This window comes from Clupea harengus, chromosome 14 (genome assembly GCF_900700415.2).
Source record: "Clupea harengus chromosome 14, Ch_v2.0.2, whole genome shotgun sequence".
NCBI classification, from domain to species: domain Eukaryota; kingdom Metazoa; phylum Chordata; class Actinopteri; order Clupeiformes; family Clupeidae; genus Clupea; species Clupea harengus.
Genome location: NC_045165.1, coordinates 17,386,197 through 17,406,307, shown reverse-complemented (window position 1 = coordinate 17,406,307; position 20,111 = coordinate 17,386,197). Strand labels below are relative to the sequence as shown.

Genomic DNA, 20,111 nt, shown 5'->3' with positions numbered 1-20,111 from the left:
CGCCTCCCCCATTATTGCACGTCTCACCCACGGGCCAATGGGCTGTGAGGAGAGGGCTGGGGGTTGTGCTGCAGCTCCTGCTCTGTGCTGCAGGCCTTGGCAGCCTCTTCCAGTAAACTAAGGTTACCCAACACGGAGAGAGAGAGAGAGAGAGAGAGAGAAAGAGAGAGAGAGAGAGAGAGAGAGAGAGAGAGAGAGAGAGAGAGAGAGAGGAAAAGATGGATAGAGATAGAAATTCACAGAGAGAGGGGGGAAAGAGAGCTGGAGAGACAGGAAGAATAAAGAGAGAGAGGAAAAGATAGATAGAGATAGAAATGCAGAGGTGGGGGAGGGAAAGAGGAGAGAGGTTCCCAGCACTGCAGGTCATCCCTCCCAGCATGTTGACTCAAACACAGAAGACGGGCTATCGTTTATCAGAACAAGGAGGCCCCCTGATTTACCAGAAAACATAACCTTCTTCCCTTTGCCATGGTCCAACAGGCAGCAAGGCTTAAGACTTAAGAAGCAGGTTGTGTGCTGTTTTATTTAATGACAGAGAGAGCAGGGGCCAGGCTACTGAGTGTAACACAAATCTCTCTCATACACTCTCAGATGACCTGATAGACCGTGACCACGACAATGTGGGCTTTGACAGCTGCCCATCGTGACTGTTTTGACAAAAACATGTAAATCGTGAGTCACGCTCCTGTACCTCTCACCTCATTGTCTCTCGCATACCTCGGTGACGTGGTGACGTAGTGACGTTAGCTTTCTCAACAATAACACCACTGCTGCCATGCGAGTCACAGCTCACACATTAGACTTGCATAATGGCTATGGTCACAGTGAAAGGCTTTAGTAATGACTCCTTTGTGCTGCATGTACAGCTACCATCTTATTTATTCACACACGGCTGTCTTTGTCACAAGGGTGTTACCCTCACAGAAATAAGCAGCACCCAGCCTAGGTGTCTCCTCTCTCTCGCTCTCTCTCTCTCTCACACACACACACACACACACACATAAACACACTGATCAAGCCATCTATAGTAGCAGACATATAAAAATATGTGTCTGGCACATGCAAGTTACTATGGGAGTGACTGTTGGGAAACATGGAATGAAACTTCACAAAGGGCCTATAATTTAATGGACAGCATGCACTGTACATTTATGTGACAGCTGAATGCAGTTAAGGAGAGGGCGAAGAAGGTGCCGGCAACTAATTCAAACGGCTATAAACAGAGAGAAGTGTGTGAGGGGTGTATTTATTTTCTGCCTCTCTGGCACCACTTTGAAACGGATCTTGTAAACTTCAAGCAGCCTACCATTACAAGCCCACAGTTACTGAGTTACTCTTCCCTGAACGCTATATGCTACACTGAATGCTGTATGCTACACTGAACGCTATATATGCTACACTGAATGCTGTATGCTACACTGAATGCTATATGCTACACTGAATGCTGTATGCTACACTGAATGCTGTATGCTACACTGAATGCTATACACAGTTCAGTTTCATCGGGTCTCCGAAAGATCAGAGAGAATTTGAATACTTCTTAGCAAGAGAAGAAAACAAAACCATCTTGGTGGCCCAGCATTCCAACTCATCTTTCACACTCACTCACTCACACACACACCGACTCCCCCTTTCTCCTAGCGTGTGCTCGATAATTAGATGGGAGGTTGGCCTGGCAACAAGTCTAGGCTTGCTTTCACAACGATGTGAAGCTCTCCTCAGCCAATAAAAAGTAGTGAAAACACCAGCAGTGTAACTCTGTACCAGAATGTGAGTATTTCCTGGAACCAAGCTGGCATTTAAAGATGCATGTGGCCATAAGACATATCATGCAGTGACATATCAAGAACAAACTTGTGGTGGAAGGAGTGAGTTTGGGTCCCTGGCCTGAATGCCACCCTTCGCCCCAAATCTCTATACCCCTCCTGAACGGTGACCTCTGACGTGGCATCTATTAAAGGCCATTGTCTACTTGTCCCTCACGGTTCATCCTCACTGCACAAAAAGGGTGAGTGAGGAGCCGGTGGAGGCCCTGTGTGGTTTTGTTCACCTGTCTAGATGAGTTAGGAGCGGTGTCTCGGTCAACGCCAGACCTCCGGTCACACTCAGAATCCTCACTCATCCCTCTGCCCCTGGGGAAACCCAACCTGACCCGCTGGGGCTTCCTGAAGGAACAAACACTACTTACTGTGTGAATGGGGAAAAAACAGGATAAAACCCAAGGAAAGGGGAAGAAATATGCCACTCTTGATGTTTACAGGGCAAGTTGGCTGGGGGGCTAGCACCATGGCAACGGGGAAATCTGGCACAACTGGCTCCGGCTTGAAATCTGGTTTAGATTTTTGTAGGAGAATATTGAACCAAGACGCTGTGGAAAAAGGTTACAATATTTCATTTCCATGGAGGTAAATTCTACTTTTCAGTAACATTTATGTACAACCCCAAATCAGAAAAAGTTGGGACGGTATGTTAAATTAAATTAAAACTGAAAAGTGATTTGTTCATTCTCTTTGACCTGTATTACATTGAAAACAATACAACAGCACATTATTTGGTGTTTTACCTCATGCATTTTATTTTATTTTCAAAATAAACACTTAATTCAATTTTGATTCTTGCAACATATTTAAAAAAAAGTTGGGACAGTAAAACATTTATCACTTTGTAATGTTGCCATTCCTTTTCACAACACTTAAAAGACGTTTAAGGACTGAAGACACCAAGTGAGGAAACGTTTCAGGTGTAACTTTGTCCCATTTTTCCTGCAAACAAGTCTTAAGGTGTGCAACAGTACGGGGTCTTCGTTGTCACACATTCTCTATTGGGGACAAGTCAGGACTGCAGGCAGGCCAGTCCAGCACCCACACACCCTTCTTCCTCAGCCATGCCTTTGAAATGTGTGCAGAATATGGCTTTGCATTGTCTTGTTGAAATATGAATGGGCTTCCCTGGAGAGGATGTCGTCTTGAAGGCAGCATATGTTGCTCCAAAATCTCTATGTACTTTTCGGCATTAATGGTGCCATCACAGAAGTGTAAGTAACCTTTGCCAAGGGCACTGACACAACCCCATACCATGACAGACCCTGGCTTTTGGACTTGTTGCTGGTAACAGTCTGGATGGTCCTTTACTTCTTTGTTCCGGAGCACACGGCGTCCATTTCTTCCAAAAAAGACCTGAAATACTGATTCGTCTGACCACAATACACGTTTCCACTGTGTGATGGTCCATTACAGATGCCTCCGAACCCAGAGAAGTCGACGGCACTTCTGGACACGGTTAACATAAGGCTTCCTTTTGGCACAGTAAAGTTTTAACAGGCATTTGTGGATGTAACTACGTATTATAGTGCTTGACAAAGGTTTACCAAAGTAATTCTGAGCCCATATGGTTATATCGCTTATGGATGGATGACGGTTCTTGATGCAGTGGCGTTTGAGGGATCGGTGATCACGGTTATACAGCTTAGGCTTGTGCCCCTGCCCTTTACGCACTGAAATTTCTCCAGATTCCTTGAATCTTTTAATCATTTTATGCACCGTGGAGGGTAAAAAATCCAAATCCCTTTCTTTGAGAAACATTGTTTTTAAACATTTCAATTATTTGCTCACGCATTTGTTGGCAAACTGGCGATCCTCGACCAATCTTTGCTCCAAAAGGACTAGGCCTTTCCTGGATGCTGCTTTTGTACCAAATCATGATTACAAAGACCTGTTGACAAAGACCTAAATTGCCTCTGTCCCAACTTTGTTTGGAATGTGTTGCAGGCCTGAATGGCAGGAATGGATGTATATTTACAAATCAAATGAAGTTTACCAGACAAAAAATTAAATATCTTGTGTTCATACTGTCTGCAATTAAATAAAAGTCAAGGTAAATTTATAAATCACTTTTTTATTTGCATTTTCCATACCGTCCCAACTTTTTCTGATTTGGGGTTGTAAATTTGTTTATTTGTATTTAGATTTTTATATTCTACACAAATGTTTTTTTATGGTAAACAGTCTTTGTGTATATTTTGTGGCCCCCCATTGTGTATTGTTTGTGGTAAATTACCTTGGCTTCCTGTTTCCTTGACTTATGTGTGAATGTACTGAGTGAATAAACCCCTTATCTGATTTCTGATTACATAATTAAAGATACTACATTTACACCCAAGTTGTAATATTTTTTTGTGTTTTTTTATTTTTTGAAGACCACAAACTTGAAACCTTAAGTGCTGCATGTTTCAAAAACAGAGGGTTCTTTTAAAAAAATGGGCCATTACATAACAATACACACTTGAAATCAAACTTATAAATACAAACGAATTCTGTACAATTACAAAAATAATGTTTTATACAAAACTACACTTCACACACAAAAAAATGAAAATAACCACCCTCAACCTAAAAACCCATTTACAAAACGCCAAGATTCATAAACATGCGAGTGCACACACAAATACGTGCACGCATACACATTCACACACACACACACACACACACACACACACAAACACACACACACACTTTTCAAGTTTGTTAGGACAGGACAAAATGAGCTGGATCTCTATTATGATCCAGCGCTGGATGTAAACCCTGAACTGAACTCTTGAGGTTGTGTTGGTCTTAGTGAAGACTAAAAGTACTGGTCTGGGTTCACTGACCCATATCCACTATCCATACTGGCCTTACACACTGAATGGACACAGTGTTTTAAAATCCATCATTGATTACATTAGTTCCCACAGAGGGAAAATTAAGACTCTTGTGAGTGACTTTTCCAATTTGAGGGAGAAAGGAAACCCCCAAACAGATAAAACTAAATCTTCTCATCAGGAAAGGTTCTTTGTAACCTAATGAGCAGTGTTAAATTCACAATGTAATAGAGGCTTCAAATGTAATTGCTTTAAAAACATTCTCTCAATAGCATCAAGCTTAAGGTGGCTTCTATACCAATGCCATAAATGGGTAATTCAATACAACATCCAATGGATGACAAGAAACCCATAAAATGTCTACTGATAGCAAACAAACCTGCCAACAATTTAAACATGGAAACCTAGCTGCCAGTTTCATAAGGTCGAACACTGTAGGACTACACCTCATACAAGACCTTGTATCTGAGCAAAAGCTTGACCGATTTAAAAAAAAAAGTATCTGCTGCCCCCAGCTGGTTGAAAGTTGTATACACATTTAGCTTCGGAGCGAGTTCCTGAGACTGATACCCCCCTCCCTCACACAACTCCCCACCAACTCTACCTCACTTCAACAGACTCTAGAAGATCATTCTGAAGAGCCTGAAATGTGACTGAATTAAAAGACAAATGTACAAATTAGAAAGAAAAATGACAAAACTCTACACAATACATTTACAATTACAAATTCAATTGTAAATTCAATATACAATTACAGACTAAAACTATAGTACAAAAAATACTTTAAACAGAAATTCCAATCCAATAATTAAATTAAAATAAAGTTAACATCAACTATCTGTAATTAGGGCTAAACTAAAGCAAGTAATCATGGCTTCATTGCGTGTATGTCAACAGTGCTCCTCCCTTTGGTGGCCAGCAGAGGGCACTGTTCACACCCTTCTAGTTGGAACACGTCTCTTCATCTCCCCTCGTCTTTCCTTTCCTCAGCTTCTGAGCAGGTCTCCCAAGTCGTACGTGTCAAAGAAGTCCGTCACGCCATCGCCCTCGTCCAGCCCCCACAGGTAGTCGTCGTGGTCGAGGGGGGGCGAGAGGCTGACGAAGGGGACAGAGGTGTCGGGGGCGAAGACCGTGCCGGGGAGCTGGTCCTCTGTCATCTGAAGCAGGCTGGGGGGCAGGCCCAGGATCCTCTCCACGTCCAGCAGAGAGGAGCCCACGCTACTGCTGCTGGGAACAGGGCCTGGAGTCTGAGGCTTAGGGAGGTCTGGGATTAGAGAGAGAGAGATGCAGAGAAGGATGAGTTTTACAGAATAGAACATAGTATAGTAGTATATACACTACTGCACAGTAGAGTAGTATACCATACCATTTAGTACAATAACATAGGGAACAATGCAACAGAGCAGATAATAAGAAGGAAACTGAAGAATTTAGAAGAAAACAAGAACCAGTAATAAAAGGTAACATGAACCAGATTCTTTATTTGTTCAGTACATTTCTGTACAAAGAGTTAACTAGGAGGACATGACGGCAGGGGGACGCACCCGTGTATAGAGGATCACAATGACACCATGGGAGTGCAATTGCATATTTCCGTCATTTGCCAAAAAAAAGAGTGCGTCATGATCAAGGTCTTGACTTCAACTCAGTGATTAAAATAGTTTTCTGAATGGAGAGTTTTAGTTGTGTTAGTGTAGGTTTAAAGGGCACTAAATGTGTCTGTCAAAAAATAAGTACGTCTAGACAACCAACAATGATGTAATTCTGAAGGCAGGATAAAATAAATTGTTGTAATTACAGGTTATTACACGCCTCCTGTGTTCATGCTGTTGTGCCTGTTTACATAGAGCTGGCCCTGTATACTGCCAAAAAATCTATATGAAACACACTTCTAAGATATTTGGAGTACTAGCCTGGTATGACCAGGCACACATTCGCTGTGTGAGTGTGCCATCCTAGCTAGGTAGTCAGAGCCAAGAGTACAAGTATTGAGAAACATTTCACTGTTCACCTCCAGAATAACATTATTATTATTATCATCATTATAGGTCGAGAAATGTTTTGTTGACTACCATATATAAGGTCTGTACCTGTCATTGGTTCCTGTTTGATCTGCAGCTGGGGCAGTGACGAGGAGGTGCCCGCGGAGGAGGTGCCCGCGGAGGAGGAGATGCCATGCAGCAGGTCCTTCCTGGGGGTGGCACTCTTCACTGGGCTGGTGTCCTCCAGAATCTCCTCCGGGCACAGGTAGACCTCGATGGGCCCGTTCTTACTCTTCAGGTAGATCTGCAGGGAGCCCTGTTAACGACAGAGTGAGGGGGGTCAGGAATTATTTTTACGAGTTGCAAAAATGTAAACAACCTAGCCATACCAGTCCAGAGCATAACCTGCTGTCATAGGATACCAGCTAATAGTTTTCACAATGGACTGGGGCAGTGTAAGGAAATGCATTCAGACGCAAAAGGCATATTTAACTCAAATTAAGGCAGATATTTGAAGTTCATATACGTTAGGGAAATCACGAGTTGGTATATTCTAAGCTTCCCCCCTTCTGTTACAAATCCTATTGTAAAAGCGCTATCGAGATAAGCCAAAATTGGAAATGTTACCCAAACAGCCCTAATGTCTCTGTCAGTGAATACATTGATATGATTACTTTTCAAGATAACCCAGATTTCGAACAAAAATCTAAATACGCAAAGTGCTATCCTAAAAACACCAAAAAGGGGACATTCCAGAGAAGTAAGGAAAGTTGTTTTAGATGCATCAACAGAAATATATGATATCATTAAAAAAGATCATATGGAAAGTGCATACATAAAACTAATCCTGCACTTGTATCAGGACTTTCTGGTTACCCACATGCCACCTGTTACAGGGATCTGCTTCCTGCAGTACTCACCTCTGAGGGCTCAGGCAGGTCCAGTTTGGTTTCTGTCGGCGCCTTCACCGCAAAGACCGTCTGGTCCTGCCAGCTCCCGATGGAGCGGATGTCCTGATAGGTCACATAGCCTAACGTGTGACGGAGTTAAGGCTCAACACACTTCTATCAGACACTTCCATCAGTGTTTTAGTCATAGTTTTAGGCCCACTTACACATAGCACTCATAATCGTTTCCTTAACCTCTTGATAATTCATAGATAAAGGAAACAATGTGTAATGTTTTAATGAATATCTACCTCCCTGTACGATTCTACTGTCATCCCACGTGGTGGCAACACCCTCCTAAAGATTCACTGAGTGTTCTAAGAAAGGCAGAAATTTGGCACTAGATTCCCTTCTCATAGCATTTACTCAGGTGTCAACTCTGAGGGGTAGGGTGGGTGACAAATGTCAGTAACTGTAATTATCTTCATTATCTGTGGGATGATACCCATTGTTGAAAGAATGCAAATAAACTTTATTTAACCACCCCACCCTAACAGACGGAGAGTCTAACCGTCTTGCCGAGGACAGATCTACTCTGAAACGGAAGTGGATGGACAGCAACTCTATCTTTCATTTCCCTTTTTCCTTCCTGCCGTTCACTCCTTCGCCTCCCCTCGTCTGTGAGGACAGGCGGCAATTTAAGGCAACATTATGTAGGTTGCCACTATTTTTAATGTATGTTTATTTCTAGCATTTTTTTTTTTAATTACATCTGTAAATTCATGTTGACGGCACACGGTCATGTGAGAGGGTATACAAATACATCTACCCCCGTCATTCACTCTGGCTGCCTGTGCTGAACACTATATAGTGTGGTTGATGGAAAAACAACATGACAATGTCACCAAATATATCGGCAAAATACATGAACTCTAGTGAATGCTGTGAAGGGCCAGTCGGTTGGCTGTTGGTTAGTTAGCACACTGAAAGGATATCTCTGGTTGTCTTTGTCCTCAGTCAGTTCTCTCAGTTGGTTGGTGCTGGACTGGATCAGCTCGTCCAGAATCTTCTCCTCTCGTTCGAGCGCACTCAGCTCCCTCCTCAGCGAATGGGTCTTCTCTCCAGCGGCAGAGCCCTCAAACACTCCCCCAACCCTGAGAAAACACACACACAAACACACACACATACACAGTCAGATGGGAAGGAACACGAACCATAGCAACTGGCTGACCACTGTCATGTGTGGGCCCTACAAATATCATTAAAGAGGGCGAGAAGAAAGCTGGACGTTCAAATGGCGAGGCCAGGTGGGAGTAATCTTTGGATAAATATGTCAACTAGATACATACATATGAATAAAAACATCAAGATTACTTAGGAGCACCTTATAGCCTCTAGGTGTGCGCATATTAACCATTTCTGATTTTCAAATATACGACAGTGTCCACAAACGGTTATGCAGGGCTACCCGTAAGCCTACAGTAAATGGAAAATGTATCTGGAAAGTAGTACAACCCTCTCTTGTGAGTGTGTATAGACCAATACTGCTAGTGGCAGAAAGTCATATTTCTAAAATGTTCAGTTTTTACACTGTAGCAGTCATATACTACAAAAATATATTCTTATTAACATGATCACATAAGGCTCTTTTGAGATCTATTTTAACACGGGTTTTGGCCTAATAGCTGGCCTAATGCATGGCATTGGGATTTCATTTCTTATTATTACACCTGACAGCAAGCATTGATATGTGACTAAATTGCTACAAAGCTGCTAACGCTAGGTAACATGACTAGCCTACTGTTTGCCCATAGAATTATATGGTTTCCCCCGAAACGGGCACATTACTTTCACAATATTTGTTTTGTAGGCGCTCTGAATCATTACTGTAAACAAATATTATTTAATATACATCTGATATATCATGTGTATTACATGACATTAACACATTATGGAATAGTACAAGGAATCTAATATCTTTTTCTATCTATACTTACAACCACTGGATGTTACGGTCTTTATCTAACTATACTAACAGCCACTGGATGTTACTGTCTTTATCTAACTATACTAACAGCCACTGTACAGTAACGTCTTTATCTAACTGTACTTACAGCCACTGGATGTTACTGTATTTATCTAACTATACTAACAGCCACTGTACAGTAACGTCTTTATCTAACTGTACTTACAGCCACTGGATGTTACTGTATTTATCTAACTATACTTACAGCCACTGGATGTTACTGTCTTTATCGAACTGTACTTACAGCCACTGGATTTTACTGTCTTTATCTAACTATACCAACAGCCACTGTACAGTAACGTCTTTATCTAACTGTACTTACAGCCACTGGATGTTACTGTCTTTATCTAATTGTACTTACAGCCACTGGATGTTGTTCTTGGACTTCTTGCGGATGAGCTGGACCCCCTCTAGAACATTTGTAATGTCGTAGATCCGCCTCTTCTGGACCTCCAGAACCTCAGTGGCCCAGTTCAGGTCAAGAACACCGTCGGGCGACTCACTGAGCAGACCCACAAACTTCTTGGTGAGCAGGCCCAGGGATGTGTCGTACCGGGTCCGCTCGCCAGGAGACTTGGGTGCTGGTGAAACACACACACACACAGAAATATTCAGTTTTAAACTCAATTCTTGGATCGAAACAATAATCCCCTTTTCATTTGTGATGTGTGGTTCTGGTTGCTGTGGTGATACTCACTCTTAGGACTGGGCACTCGTGCAATGGGCACATTTCCTTTACCCTTTGGGGTACGGAAGCCCGGAAGGTACAATGGATCCTCTAGGTCCAGCTTCCTCTTGGCCTGGGAATGTCAAAATAATAAACATGATTTGGGGAATGAATTGACTCAAGCCATTAAATGAATACATCACTGTGCTTTTGTCAACCCTGCGACTGAAACCATAGACAGGTCCAAGCTTGTCGTGTCATATACAGTCTAGTGCTCACCACAAGCATTTTACCACCCAATTCTTGAATAAGCCAATAGCTTCAAGTACTTGTCATCACAGTTTCCTCTGCACCACACACACACACACACACACACACACACACACACACACACACACACACACACACACGTCTCTCAGTTCTTAAGAGCCATTTGCTTGACATACTGGCAGACAAAGAAACAGGAAGTCCCTTCTCGCTCCCACCCCAACCCCCCCTGGTTGGCCGGCTCCTGCATTCTGCATTCCCGCCCCCTTGTATTACAGCACCCAAGCCGACTCCATCACCAGGGTCACCTGACCATGACACGAACCCCCCCCTCTTCAGAAAGTGAATAGTCTATTACACACACAAAGGCAGCACACCACCCCTCTCTATTTATGCCAACTGGAGCCAAGGCTCTAATCACCCTTTACACTTCAGACTGTGCCCAGATTTCTCACACACACACACACACACACACACACACACACACACACACACACACACACACACACACACACACACACACAGACAGTGTTGTAAATTAAATCACTGGCAGAGCCAGAGTGGGAACATATTTACGGCCTATTGCCTACTCCAAACAAGAAACAAAACCAACATACACACTCTCCCTCACAAACACACACACACACACACAGAAACACATGGCCATAGACTGGTTGAACAAGTGGGTCTATTTACTGGTGTAGACGGCATGGGACTACCAAACGAGCCGCAGGTCTTAAGCCAGGCGAGGCAGAACTGGGCAATTAGTGCCTGGTGAGTGTGGGCCCCACAGAGTAAAGGCCTCTACACACTCTACTCACCACTAGACAGGGAGCCTCACTCTACCACAGAAGCATTTAATTGGATTCACACACACACTCAACTATCCACCAATACACACATTCTCCAACACTCACCATACACTCAAACATACACACACCTATATGCATCCACCTACCAACACCCCCCCCCCCCCCCCCTTCACACACACACACACACACACACACACACACACACTTTTACATGCATCTACTAACCAGATCAAACACATTGTCCTACACACACACTCACACTTCTACACACAAACACCTGGCTCTCATTTGTCGGCTGGCTAATAAACAGCACACAGTGTAAGCGACGGGCAGCGAAGCAGAGCGGGGAAATGCAGAACCACTGTCACCGTGCTTGGGGGCAACTGGGAGTGAGAGGACTGAGGGGGTGTGGTGCAGCTGTGTGCTCACACACACACACACACACACACACACACACACGCACACACACGCGTAGAGACACGCGCTCACACGGAAACACTGCAAACATCCGACAGAAGCACCCTCTCAGGAATGCTCTCCAATAGTGGTGACACATTACTGAACAGGCACCGACAAGAAGGTCCAATTTATGAGTAAAGAAAATAATTCTTCCCATTCTAAGATTGACAAAGTAGATAGACGAGTTTGATCGTATTCTGCCTCATGTAAACTCACTGAATGTCGTCCCAGTCTTCCCACAAACTGAACTTTATGTTACAATTGAATGACAATTTGTCAGTATCTCCAAATTAAACATGAGGGGGGGGGGGGGGGGTTGTTGGGTCCACCACAAGCTGGGGGGGAGGGGCAATTACTGTCCATTCACTCCTGACCTCAGAGACGCCTAACCTCTGTCCGCGGCGAATTACACCTGTCCATGACATCTGAGCTGACACAGCTGGCGGGAAAGGGGAATGTCAGAGTGAAACTTGTTTAACAGCACTTGCTTTCACTATTTCATACAGTCATCAGACACACACACTTCACCAAGTGTTTAGACCATAAAACACTTCTGAGACTTATACATCTGGTGTGTACACACACACACACACACACACACACACACACACACACACACACACACACACACACACACACACACACACACACACACACACACACACACACACACACACACACACACACACACACACACTCCTCTACAAGGACGACACCCATGTCCTGTCACTCATGCATTGCTCTGAAGCAGCCCATATATGACATGACACGGCTTATATGCAGCAGGGGGATCGGCTTCATCATATATGTTAAGGTAAGTTCAACTCCCAACTCTGAGTGACTTAAGATAAAAAAAAAACATGGTGCACCTCTGACCGTTCATCTCTTAAAAAAGCACTTACTGTCACCATAAATCCAACTGAATGAAGCTGTCAAACACAGACTTCACAAGCAGGATTGCCTGAGAGATGCTTAAGTGACTCGATAGATATAACTGGGCTTAGGAAAGGAGACTATGTAAACATGAGTATAAAGGGAAAGCAACATTGCCATGTGTTTACGGTTTGTGAATGTCTTCCTAATGGGAGTGGCTGTTAGGAATTATAGCTACAAAGTCTAGAAGGTCACAGTGCTGGGATGGCAATAGGTCAGTGCAATACTTGCCAAGTGCCAATTACACACCCACAGTCCGCTAACACGAGTTTCTCAAGCATGAGTCATGACTCCAGGATTTCCTCCCTTCACAAACCCTCAACCATCACCTATGACATGTTTCAATCTGCCTACACAGTCAAAGTTAACACTAGACAGATTAGTGATCACCCCATCTCCCACCCACACACAAGCTCACCACTCCCCTCAGAGAGAGAGAGAGAGAGAGAGAGAGAGAGAGAGAGAGAGAGAGAGAGAGAGAGAGAGAGAGAGAGAGTATGTATGTATGAGTATGACTATGAATTATAGACTACACTTCCAGGCCACATATTGTCAGAAGGTGGCAAGGTCTGCAGAAGAAGTGTGTTGGGTGAGGAGCATTTGTTTTTGAGATGTAAATCACCCCACAAGTGGCTGCATGCGTGAAGGGGGTTGAGCCGGGGGTAGGGGTTGGGGTTAAGATAGTAGGCTAAAATGGGGCGACACAAGGCTAAAGCGAGGTGGGGGGAGGTTATGGGGGATGTATGTCAGAACCAATGGGGCATGTAAACCACTATGAATGGTACTGATACAAGTATCAGCTCACACAGGAGTAGAAAAAAAGCTGGCAAGATTTTCTTCTACAAGTTGCTATTTTCTAAATGCTTTCTGGAATGCTCATTCTACGATATGTGAAATCAGGGAAACTGCACGGTGGACTTTAAAAGCACAATTTAAATTATTACTCATCTTTAAATGATCATTTAAGATATCAATATAACATCATAAATCTCTTGCAAGTTAATGTTTGATGTCATTCCACTGAGAAGAATGAAATGCAAAGTGTCGTGTCCCGGTTGGCTGGTCTCCAGACTTAAACCGTGTGAGTATTTCACTGAGGCGCTGCTCCAGTAATCTATGAACTTTGTCACTTTTCTTTTAACTTGAAAAGAACTTAAGTTGGGAAGCATTTCCAAGAAGAGTGCCTTCATGAGCAATGCTGTAATATGGGCTGTACCAGTGACTCAATGGCAGCAATTGTAGAAGACGCCAGAATGGGTGATGAATGCAGGCCTACATACAGTATAAGCTCAATATAAGAACAAAAATCATACAACACGAAAGAAATTATTCATTTCGGTCAGGCACATAGATCAATGGCCTTTTTCATAATTTCTTTTTTTGACCATCACTTAGCAAATAAAACATGAATTGAATGAGTTGAACTGGATGTTAGAGAAAAAGCTCTTCTCAGGGGAAGCCATGCACCTCTCACACCTACTTGCTGAAATCCTGGTATTGGAAGGAATGGCTCTGACACACGGTTGTGAAATGCCGGATGGGAAGCGAGAAGTTGTTGGCAGCTCAGCACCATGCCCGACTGCCGTGTGAAGGACCTTAGCCGGTGGTTAGCCTCTCCTGTCACCTCTCTAATGTTCTTGGTCATTGTCACAGGTGACATCCAAGATGGCTGCCAATGACTGGAGTATATCTGGCCTAGAGCTGAGACAGGCATACTGAACCTGCTCAAGATCAGTGACCCTTCAGGGACAGCTCTTTCAAGATCAGATTTTTGATATGTTTTACATATCCATGGTAAAACCATTGATGGCCTATAACTAAGATAACTGAACCGACCAGGTGTGTCAATAAATTGGCATAATCCCCACATACAGTCCTGAAACTAATCAGTCTTTTGTTCATTCACTGCTACTGTACTTAATCCACATTCTGGTTTCCTGGTATTCAACCACAGTTTTCATATAATTTGCATTCAAAGGGCAGGGTGAGTGTGACAGACACTGCAAAAAGTGCTTATCTGTCAGCCAGCACATTGTGCAGTGGGAATTTAATCAGTCCCAATTGCTTTATCATCTGCACTGGGGTCGCCCACTTTTCTTAAGCCTTTCTTCGTGCATGAGCACAGGCCGTCCGAACTCCAAACCCTAGCAGCTGCGACCGGGAGACACCTCAAACAGGTTGGGCGAGTTCAGTGGTGAGCCGAACAGACAGGTGACAGACAGAAAAAAAAAGCACTGGAAGAGGAGGAAGGGCAGGCTATATGTTTAACAGCTGGGAGCAATCCACAGATCTAATAGCTGTAAATTACTTAAAAACATGTATAGGTTACCCAATTGTTGAATGCAGTTGGTCAGGACCGAAGACCAGCTCGGTTCAAATGTCAGGAAATTACAGGCTAGAGCAGTGGAATGCTTTGTTGCACCACTGATAGTTCAGGGCGAGCAGACGCAATGGTACACCCCCACCCAACACAAGACAACTATAAGCTATGGAGCATAAAGGATATTGTTCACACGCACTCCCCTCCCCCCGTACAACGCATAGCTAGACACCAGGAACACAATGATCATTCTTTTATTGCAGTTCATCCTTGTTCTCATAATTACACTACTTCTGCTATAGCTGTCGCGTTTTCAACTACAGACCTGCAATGTATGGATTGTGGAGTAAAGGGGTCAAACATTACAGGGCGTTCACAACACGGCTGACTTTTTTTTGCAGCAGTCTGTTACGTTAGTATAAATCTCCAAAACCTGACATCTTCACTACAGCTACATCATCCAACGGTGCATGTTGTAACGTTAGGGTTATAATAACAATGTGAACTGGCATTTGGGAATACATTAGCCATTCATTCAGTAGTCACTCGTCGCTTATAATGACGTTGCATATGGCATCCGAGGAAATGAAAGCTTAGTTCACAGAGAATAACCACACTCAAATCGAGATAAATAGTAAAAAAAACAATAGTGGGATGTTGCATTATCGATCACCAAACTCGAAAAAGATCCATAGATCCTGATTGATCCACAATGTTTGTTATGGCCTTACCGGTAGTCTGCCGGCGGAGGACACTCTGACGGGTTTAGCTTGGGGGCCGTGGGGGGTTGCATACAAGCAGTTAGCTCTCTGCTCTGCAGCTGTCGTGTTGCAGATCTGGGTGAAATATCCCGCCGGTACAGTGTTCATCTGTGGACTCGATATCCCCGTACTGAAAAAATCAGATAGTCCGGGGAAAACTTTCTTCTGCGAGCAAGCAATTCCAACGGCACCTCTGCCTGATGCAGGAGAGACTCCTTTGGGTATCCGTATCATCTTCAATGCGGATTAAATTTAGCACCAAGTAACGTTCGTAAAATGCGAAATAAAATGATAATTCCGTTTCAGCGAAAAAAACGACGTGTTATTCGCAAGATTTCAAGTTGTGTAATAAATAACGTTAGTAAGCAAGTTCGCTTGACAAACGTTACGTTACTCGTAAACCGTTCTTAATGCCGGTACACGCAGTCGGTATAATTGTTTTTTCAACAAATCAAAAGTGTGCAAACTGCATACATTCAATATGCATTTAAAATACTTTTCTAATATTCCGGTATAAATGTTTAAATGGCACAAAGACCAGCACTGCAAGCTATTTTCTTTGTCCAAAGTGCAAATGCGATTTTTCCTTACGTCTAATTACGGTAGCAAAGTCAGTTAAATAAATAAATGCAAATATGTAGTACTCCTCCTGAGTCCAGCTGTAGAAACCCGCAGATGTGCCTCTGGCAAATCAACTTTGCCAAAAAAGAGATGATTTTCCTTAGAAGACGAGATATAGCTGAACAAGTCTCCGTTTCTCTTGTCCTTATGTCGCCACTCCGACAAAAAGCTTGGCTTTTGACATCATCAGAGTACTGAACTGCTTTTTTAGCGCCAAATTGCGTCCCGCGAAATTTGGATCTCCCGCGGTTTGAGCTTGTTTGTGATTGGTCCGTGGCACGCCGGACTTGTTCCGTTCTGCATAAATTAATATGTAACAGTTTGAACTGGGCGTGCAATGACCAATGACCGTCGTGGAAACTAAGATAACAAAGACACACATATTACGGGCATTCTATCATTCAAACATATCCCGAGTACGATTCTTTATTTCATATTCCTCCATACTTAAAACGAAGGGCAGTTGAACAACAAAAGTATTTGAAGTGTTAATCTATTTTCATAACTGACGTCGATGTTATTACATCAAAATGTAATGTAATTTATTAAAACAAGTAAGTGATATTGTTGAAACATGTTGATGCATACTAAGCAGCTGTAATATATAAAGTATTTCATGAACCATTGTATATGTATGTCAGTCTGACCCTTTGATGTATTTATGATGCAATAAATAAGTGACCTAAACATGGCAAAGAAGAAACATAGGCTGTAACAGAACTATCTTTTGAACCCCCCATAATGGTTCACACTGGGTGAGGATGTTTGTTTGGTTGCAGCCTCTGATGTCACCAATGTAGGCTATGTAATCCTCAGGGTGACTGTAGGCTATCAGAAGAAACCACTGATCTAAAATAGCAAGTAAATGTGTTTTATTTTAGATCGGAGGATAAAACTTGAATGTGGAGAGGACGCCCTGTATACTGCAGTGAATGTTGGGGAGTATAATGACCCACCCCGTTGAAGGTTCTTATCATCCTGATTTTCCGCAGACATCTCTGGGGCCCTCCTGCTGTTTGTGGTTTGTCTTCAGACTCCCACCCGGCTACTTGTCTAAGTGTTCCCTCTTGGTTGTATAACATCCCTGCTGACAACTGGTTGGTTACGGTACACACATTTGGGAAACATCAGGGGCAACTCTGAGTAAAATGGGCCATTAAAGAAGAAAGACAAAAGAAGCTCTGGCTATTGTAAAGTGCTACCAACACTCAGCACAGCAACCACACAAAGAGTGTGAAAATGGGATATGTCTACATTTAATTAATTTGCTCATTACTAGGAAATGTTTGTACAGCAACTGTCATCAAGTTATCAAGAACCAACGTAAGTTTTCACCTCAGCAACCACAACGCTTCTGTTGAATTTTGGTTTTCGAGGATGGTTACTCAACGTAGCTTTGAAGGAGTTGTCTGAGGCTGCTGAAAAAGACCACTTGGGGTCGTGAATTAACCTGAACTAAGACTGAGATATGTGAAATCTTGTCGAGGTGTATCTTGAAGTGTATCATCATCATCATTGTCATGAGTATTAAGGGAGGTGGGTCTGGGACACCAGACATCACTGTTGATGCCTTCTGGAGGTGTCGTAGGCCTGATTCAACAAAACACTGATGAAGGAAGGTGCCTGCTTGAAAACCCCAGTGAACTGCTCACATAGGCTGAGTTGTTGTTGTTGTATCCTGCTGCTCAGGTTTTTATGGTTGGGCAGTCATGTTGTTGAGCTATTCACAGTGCATGTTGTACTGTGAAGGAGGGCCTTTACAGATCCCGGGTACAACATGTGGCTCGTGTTGCGGCTGTCACCAGACAGTTGTGCGTTGTTGTTGTATCCTGGTGTGCAGGACCTCTGGTTCGGCAGTTGTTATATTGGTTTTGTTAGGTTGCTGGGTATGAGTATGTGCATGTGACAGTGAGAGGATTTGGCTGTTGTCCCCAACCAATAGCACAAGGAAATTAACTCAGGAGAAGTATTTAGAGCATAATATAGTGTCTGCTATTTCAATTCACAGTTTCATCAGAAAATATGACAGCTTTCTACAGTTATTGATCAGGAGCAATTTAAGTTGTCATAAATTACACAAATCAGAAAACCAAATTTGCATTATGATATCTCAAACATGTATAATCATGGTGCAGTTTGGCTCCAAATAGGCTACTATGAGATGGTAGTTTTAGAGAATGGACTGAAGCCCCCTGGCGCCCCCTGCCAGTCAACTCTGTTCAAAACAACCAACTCAGCAGAAATGTTTTAATAAAATACAGCTTCACATCTGTTAAGCCCATCTGACTTAAAGCTACTGAATGCAAGACCTGTAAATCAAGGCTAGTTCTAGCCAGGGGTTTTGAAACAAACTTCTCCAATTTCCCATGGCCCGCATTGCATCCAACCGGTCCATCACTTGTTTCCTTGTGTGTGATTGGCATCCAGGAGACCCAATTCCATACCTTCAGTTTCTCTGAGCATTTGATTGAAGACTGAGGCTCACTTTGAAACCACAGTGAGTAGAATTTCTGTATAGCTATCCAAATCGGTCTGTGAGTTTGATGGAAAATGTTAGGATCTCATGCCCATATTCTCTAGTGAAACAAGCCATCTTTGCCAGACCACGACCAGAAGGCTAAGGCAAAATCCAAAAGTAAATGATATATAAACACTATCAGTGTTTCTCAATGCTGCTGTTGGTCCTCACCAGAAGTGATGGAGCATGGAGCGATGGGAAACATATAATAATGGTTGCTTAATTTGAAAATGATATTATATACACATTATCATACATTACTTCATTATCATACATTACTTCATTTTTGTGTATTGATGTTTCTTTTGAGTGTGTGTACCACAGAAGCAGCAAGCTACAAATGCGCTTAGGCCATTGGAAGAGGTCTGGCACTGATGCAAACAGACACTGACCTTGGCGTCTGTGAGCCTATAGACATGTCTGTGACCCTAGATGGGTCCGTGACCCCATATGGGTTGTGACGTGATGATACAGATGCAAACCTGGTAGTACCTTGAACATACAGGTCTCAAACAAGGTCCCTTGAATACAACAATACATTTTATTTGGCCTACTGTATTTGCAATAGAAGTTCTTTTTCATCACAATCCATTTACACAATCGGACCATCAGAATCAGGAGTTGTCCACTATGGCTGAAACAAAATAAGCACAACTGGAACACTGGAAAATGCATTTGTTTAATTGAATTGAATTGAATTGAATTGAATTGTATTTATATAGCACCAAAACATTAAATTGTCTCAATTGTCTGTTTACTACTGCACCTGGATAAAGAAGACTATGTAGAAGGCTATGTTTTTTTCTTGGGGTTGGGTGGGGGTATTCAAAATAATCACAGTGAATGTGCCAAGTTATTTGCCATCAAGGTAAAAACTGAGACAATTTCTTGTAATACTGTAGAGATTGAGAATGTAATGATCTGGCAGCACTAAGGTTGCACTTCGCTATTTAACTACTAGATAGCGCAAACGTGCACTCAATGCATCTGCATTTTTTCCACATGCAAAGGTGCACTCAATGCATCTGCTTTTGAACCACTAGTCAGTGTACTTTTTCCATACATTCATTGATTTTTTTTCTTTTGTGTTTTATTTGTAGTGAGTAAGAATTATTTTCTCAGTTGACCTCTGTCTGGTCTGCTATCCTGGTGCTCCTTCGTGCTGGTCTGCTCAGAGTTTTTTCTTTACCACCAGATGTCGCCACATATCTACTGCTAA

General features: G+C 42.9%; 1 protein-coding gene across 1 annotated transcript; it reads right to left on the bottom strand.

Moving 5' to 3' along the window:
• Positions 1-4,162: 4,162 nt before the first annotated feature.
• On the bottom strand, positions 4,163-16,543 carry e2f2 (E2F transcription factor 2). The gene is made up of 7 exons (XM_031580846.2): positions 15,724-16,543; positions 10,232-10,334; positions 9,896-10,115; positions 8,504-8,662; positions 7,542-7,656; positions 6,730-6,937; positions 4,163-5,903 (listed from the first exon to the last, which is right to left on the bottom strand). The coding sequence occupies exons 1-7, from the start codon at positions 15,985-15,987 to the stop codon at positions 5,626-5,628; spliced, it is 1,347 nt and encodes a 448-aa protein (XP_031436706.1). The 5' UTR covers positions 15,988-16,543; the 3' UTR covers positions 4,163-5,625.
• Between the last annotated feature and the right edge of the window lie 3,568 nt (positions 16,544-20,111).

What these genes read in the sequence shown, in the direction of transcription:
- e2f2 (XM_031580846.2), bottom strand. Translation starts at nt 15,987, where the DNA reads ATGATACGGATACCCAAAGGAGTCTCTCCTGCATCAGGCAGAGGTGCC. An exon ending in ACGAGTGCCCAGTCCTAAGA is followed by an intron (nt 10,116 to 10,231) that starts GTGAGTATCACC and finishes GTGTTTCACCAG; the next exon opens with CACCCAAGTCTCCTGGCGAG. An exon ending in AAGAACAACATCCAGTGGCT is followed by an intron (nt 8,663 to 9,895) that starts GTAAGTACAATT and finishes GTGTTTTCTCAG; the next exon opens with GGTTGGGGGAGTGTTTGAGG.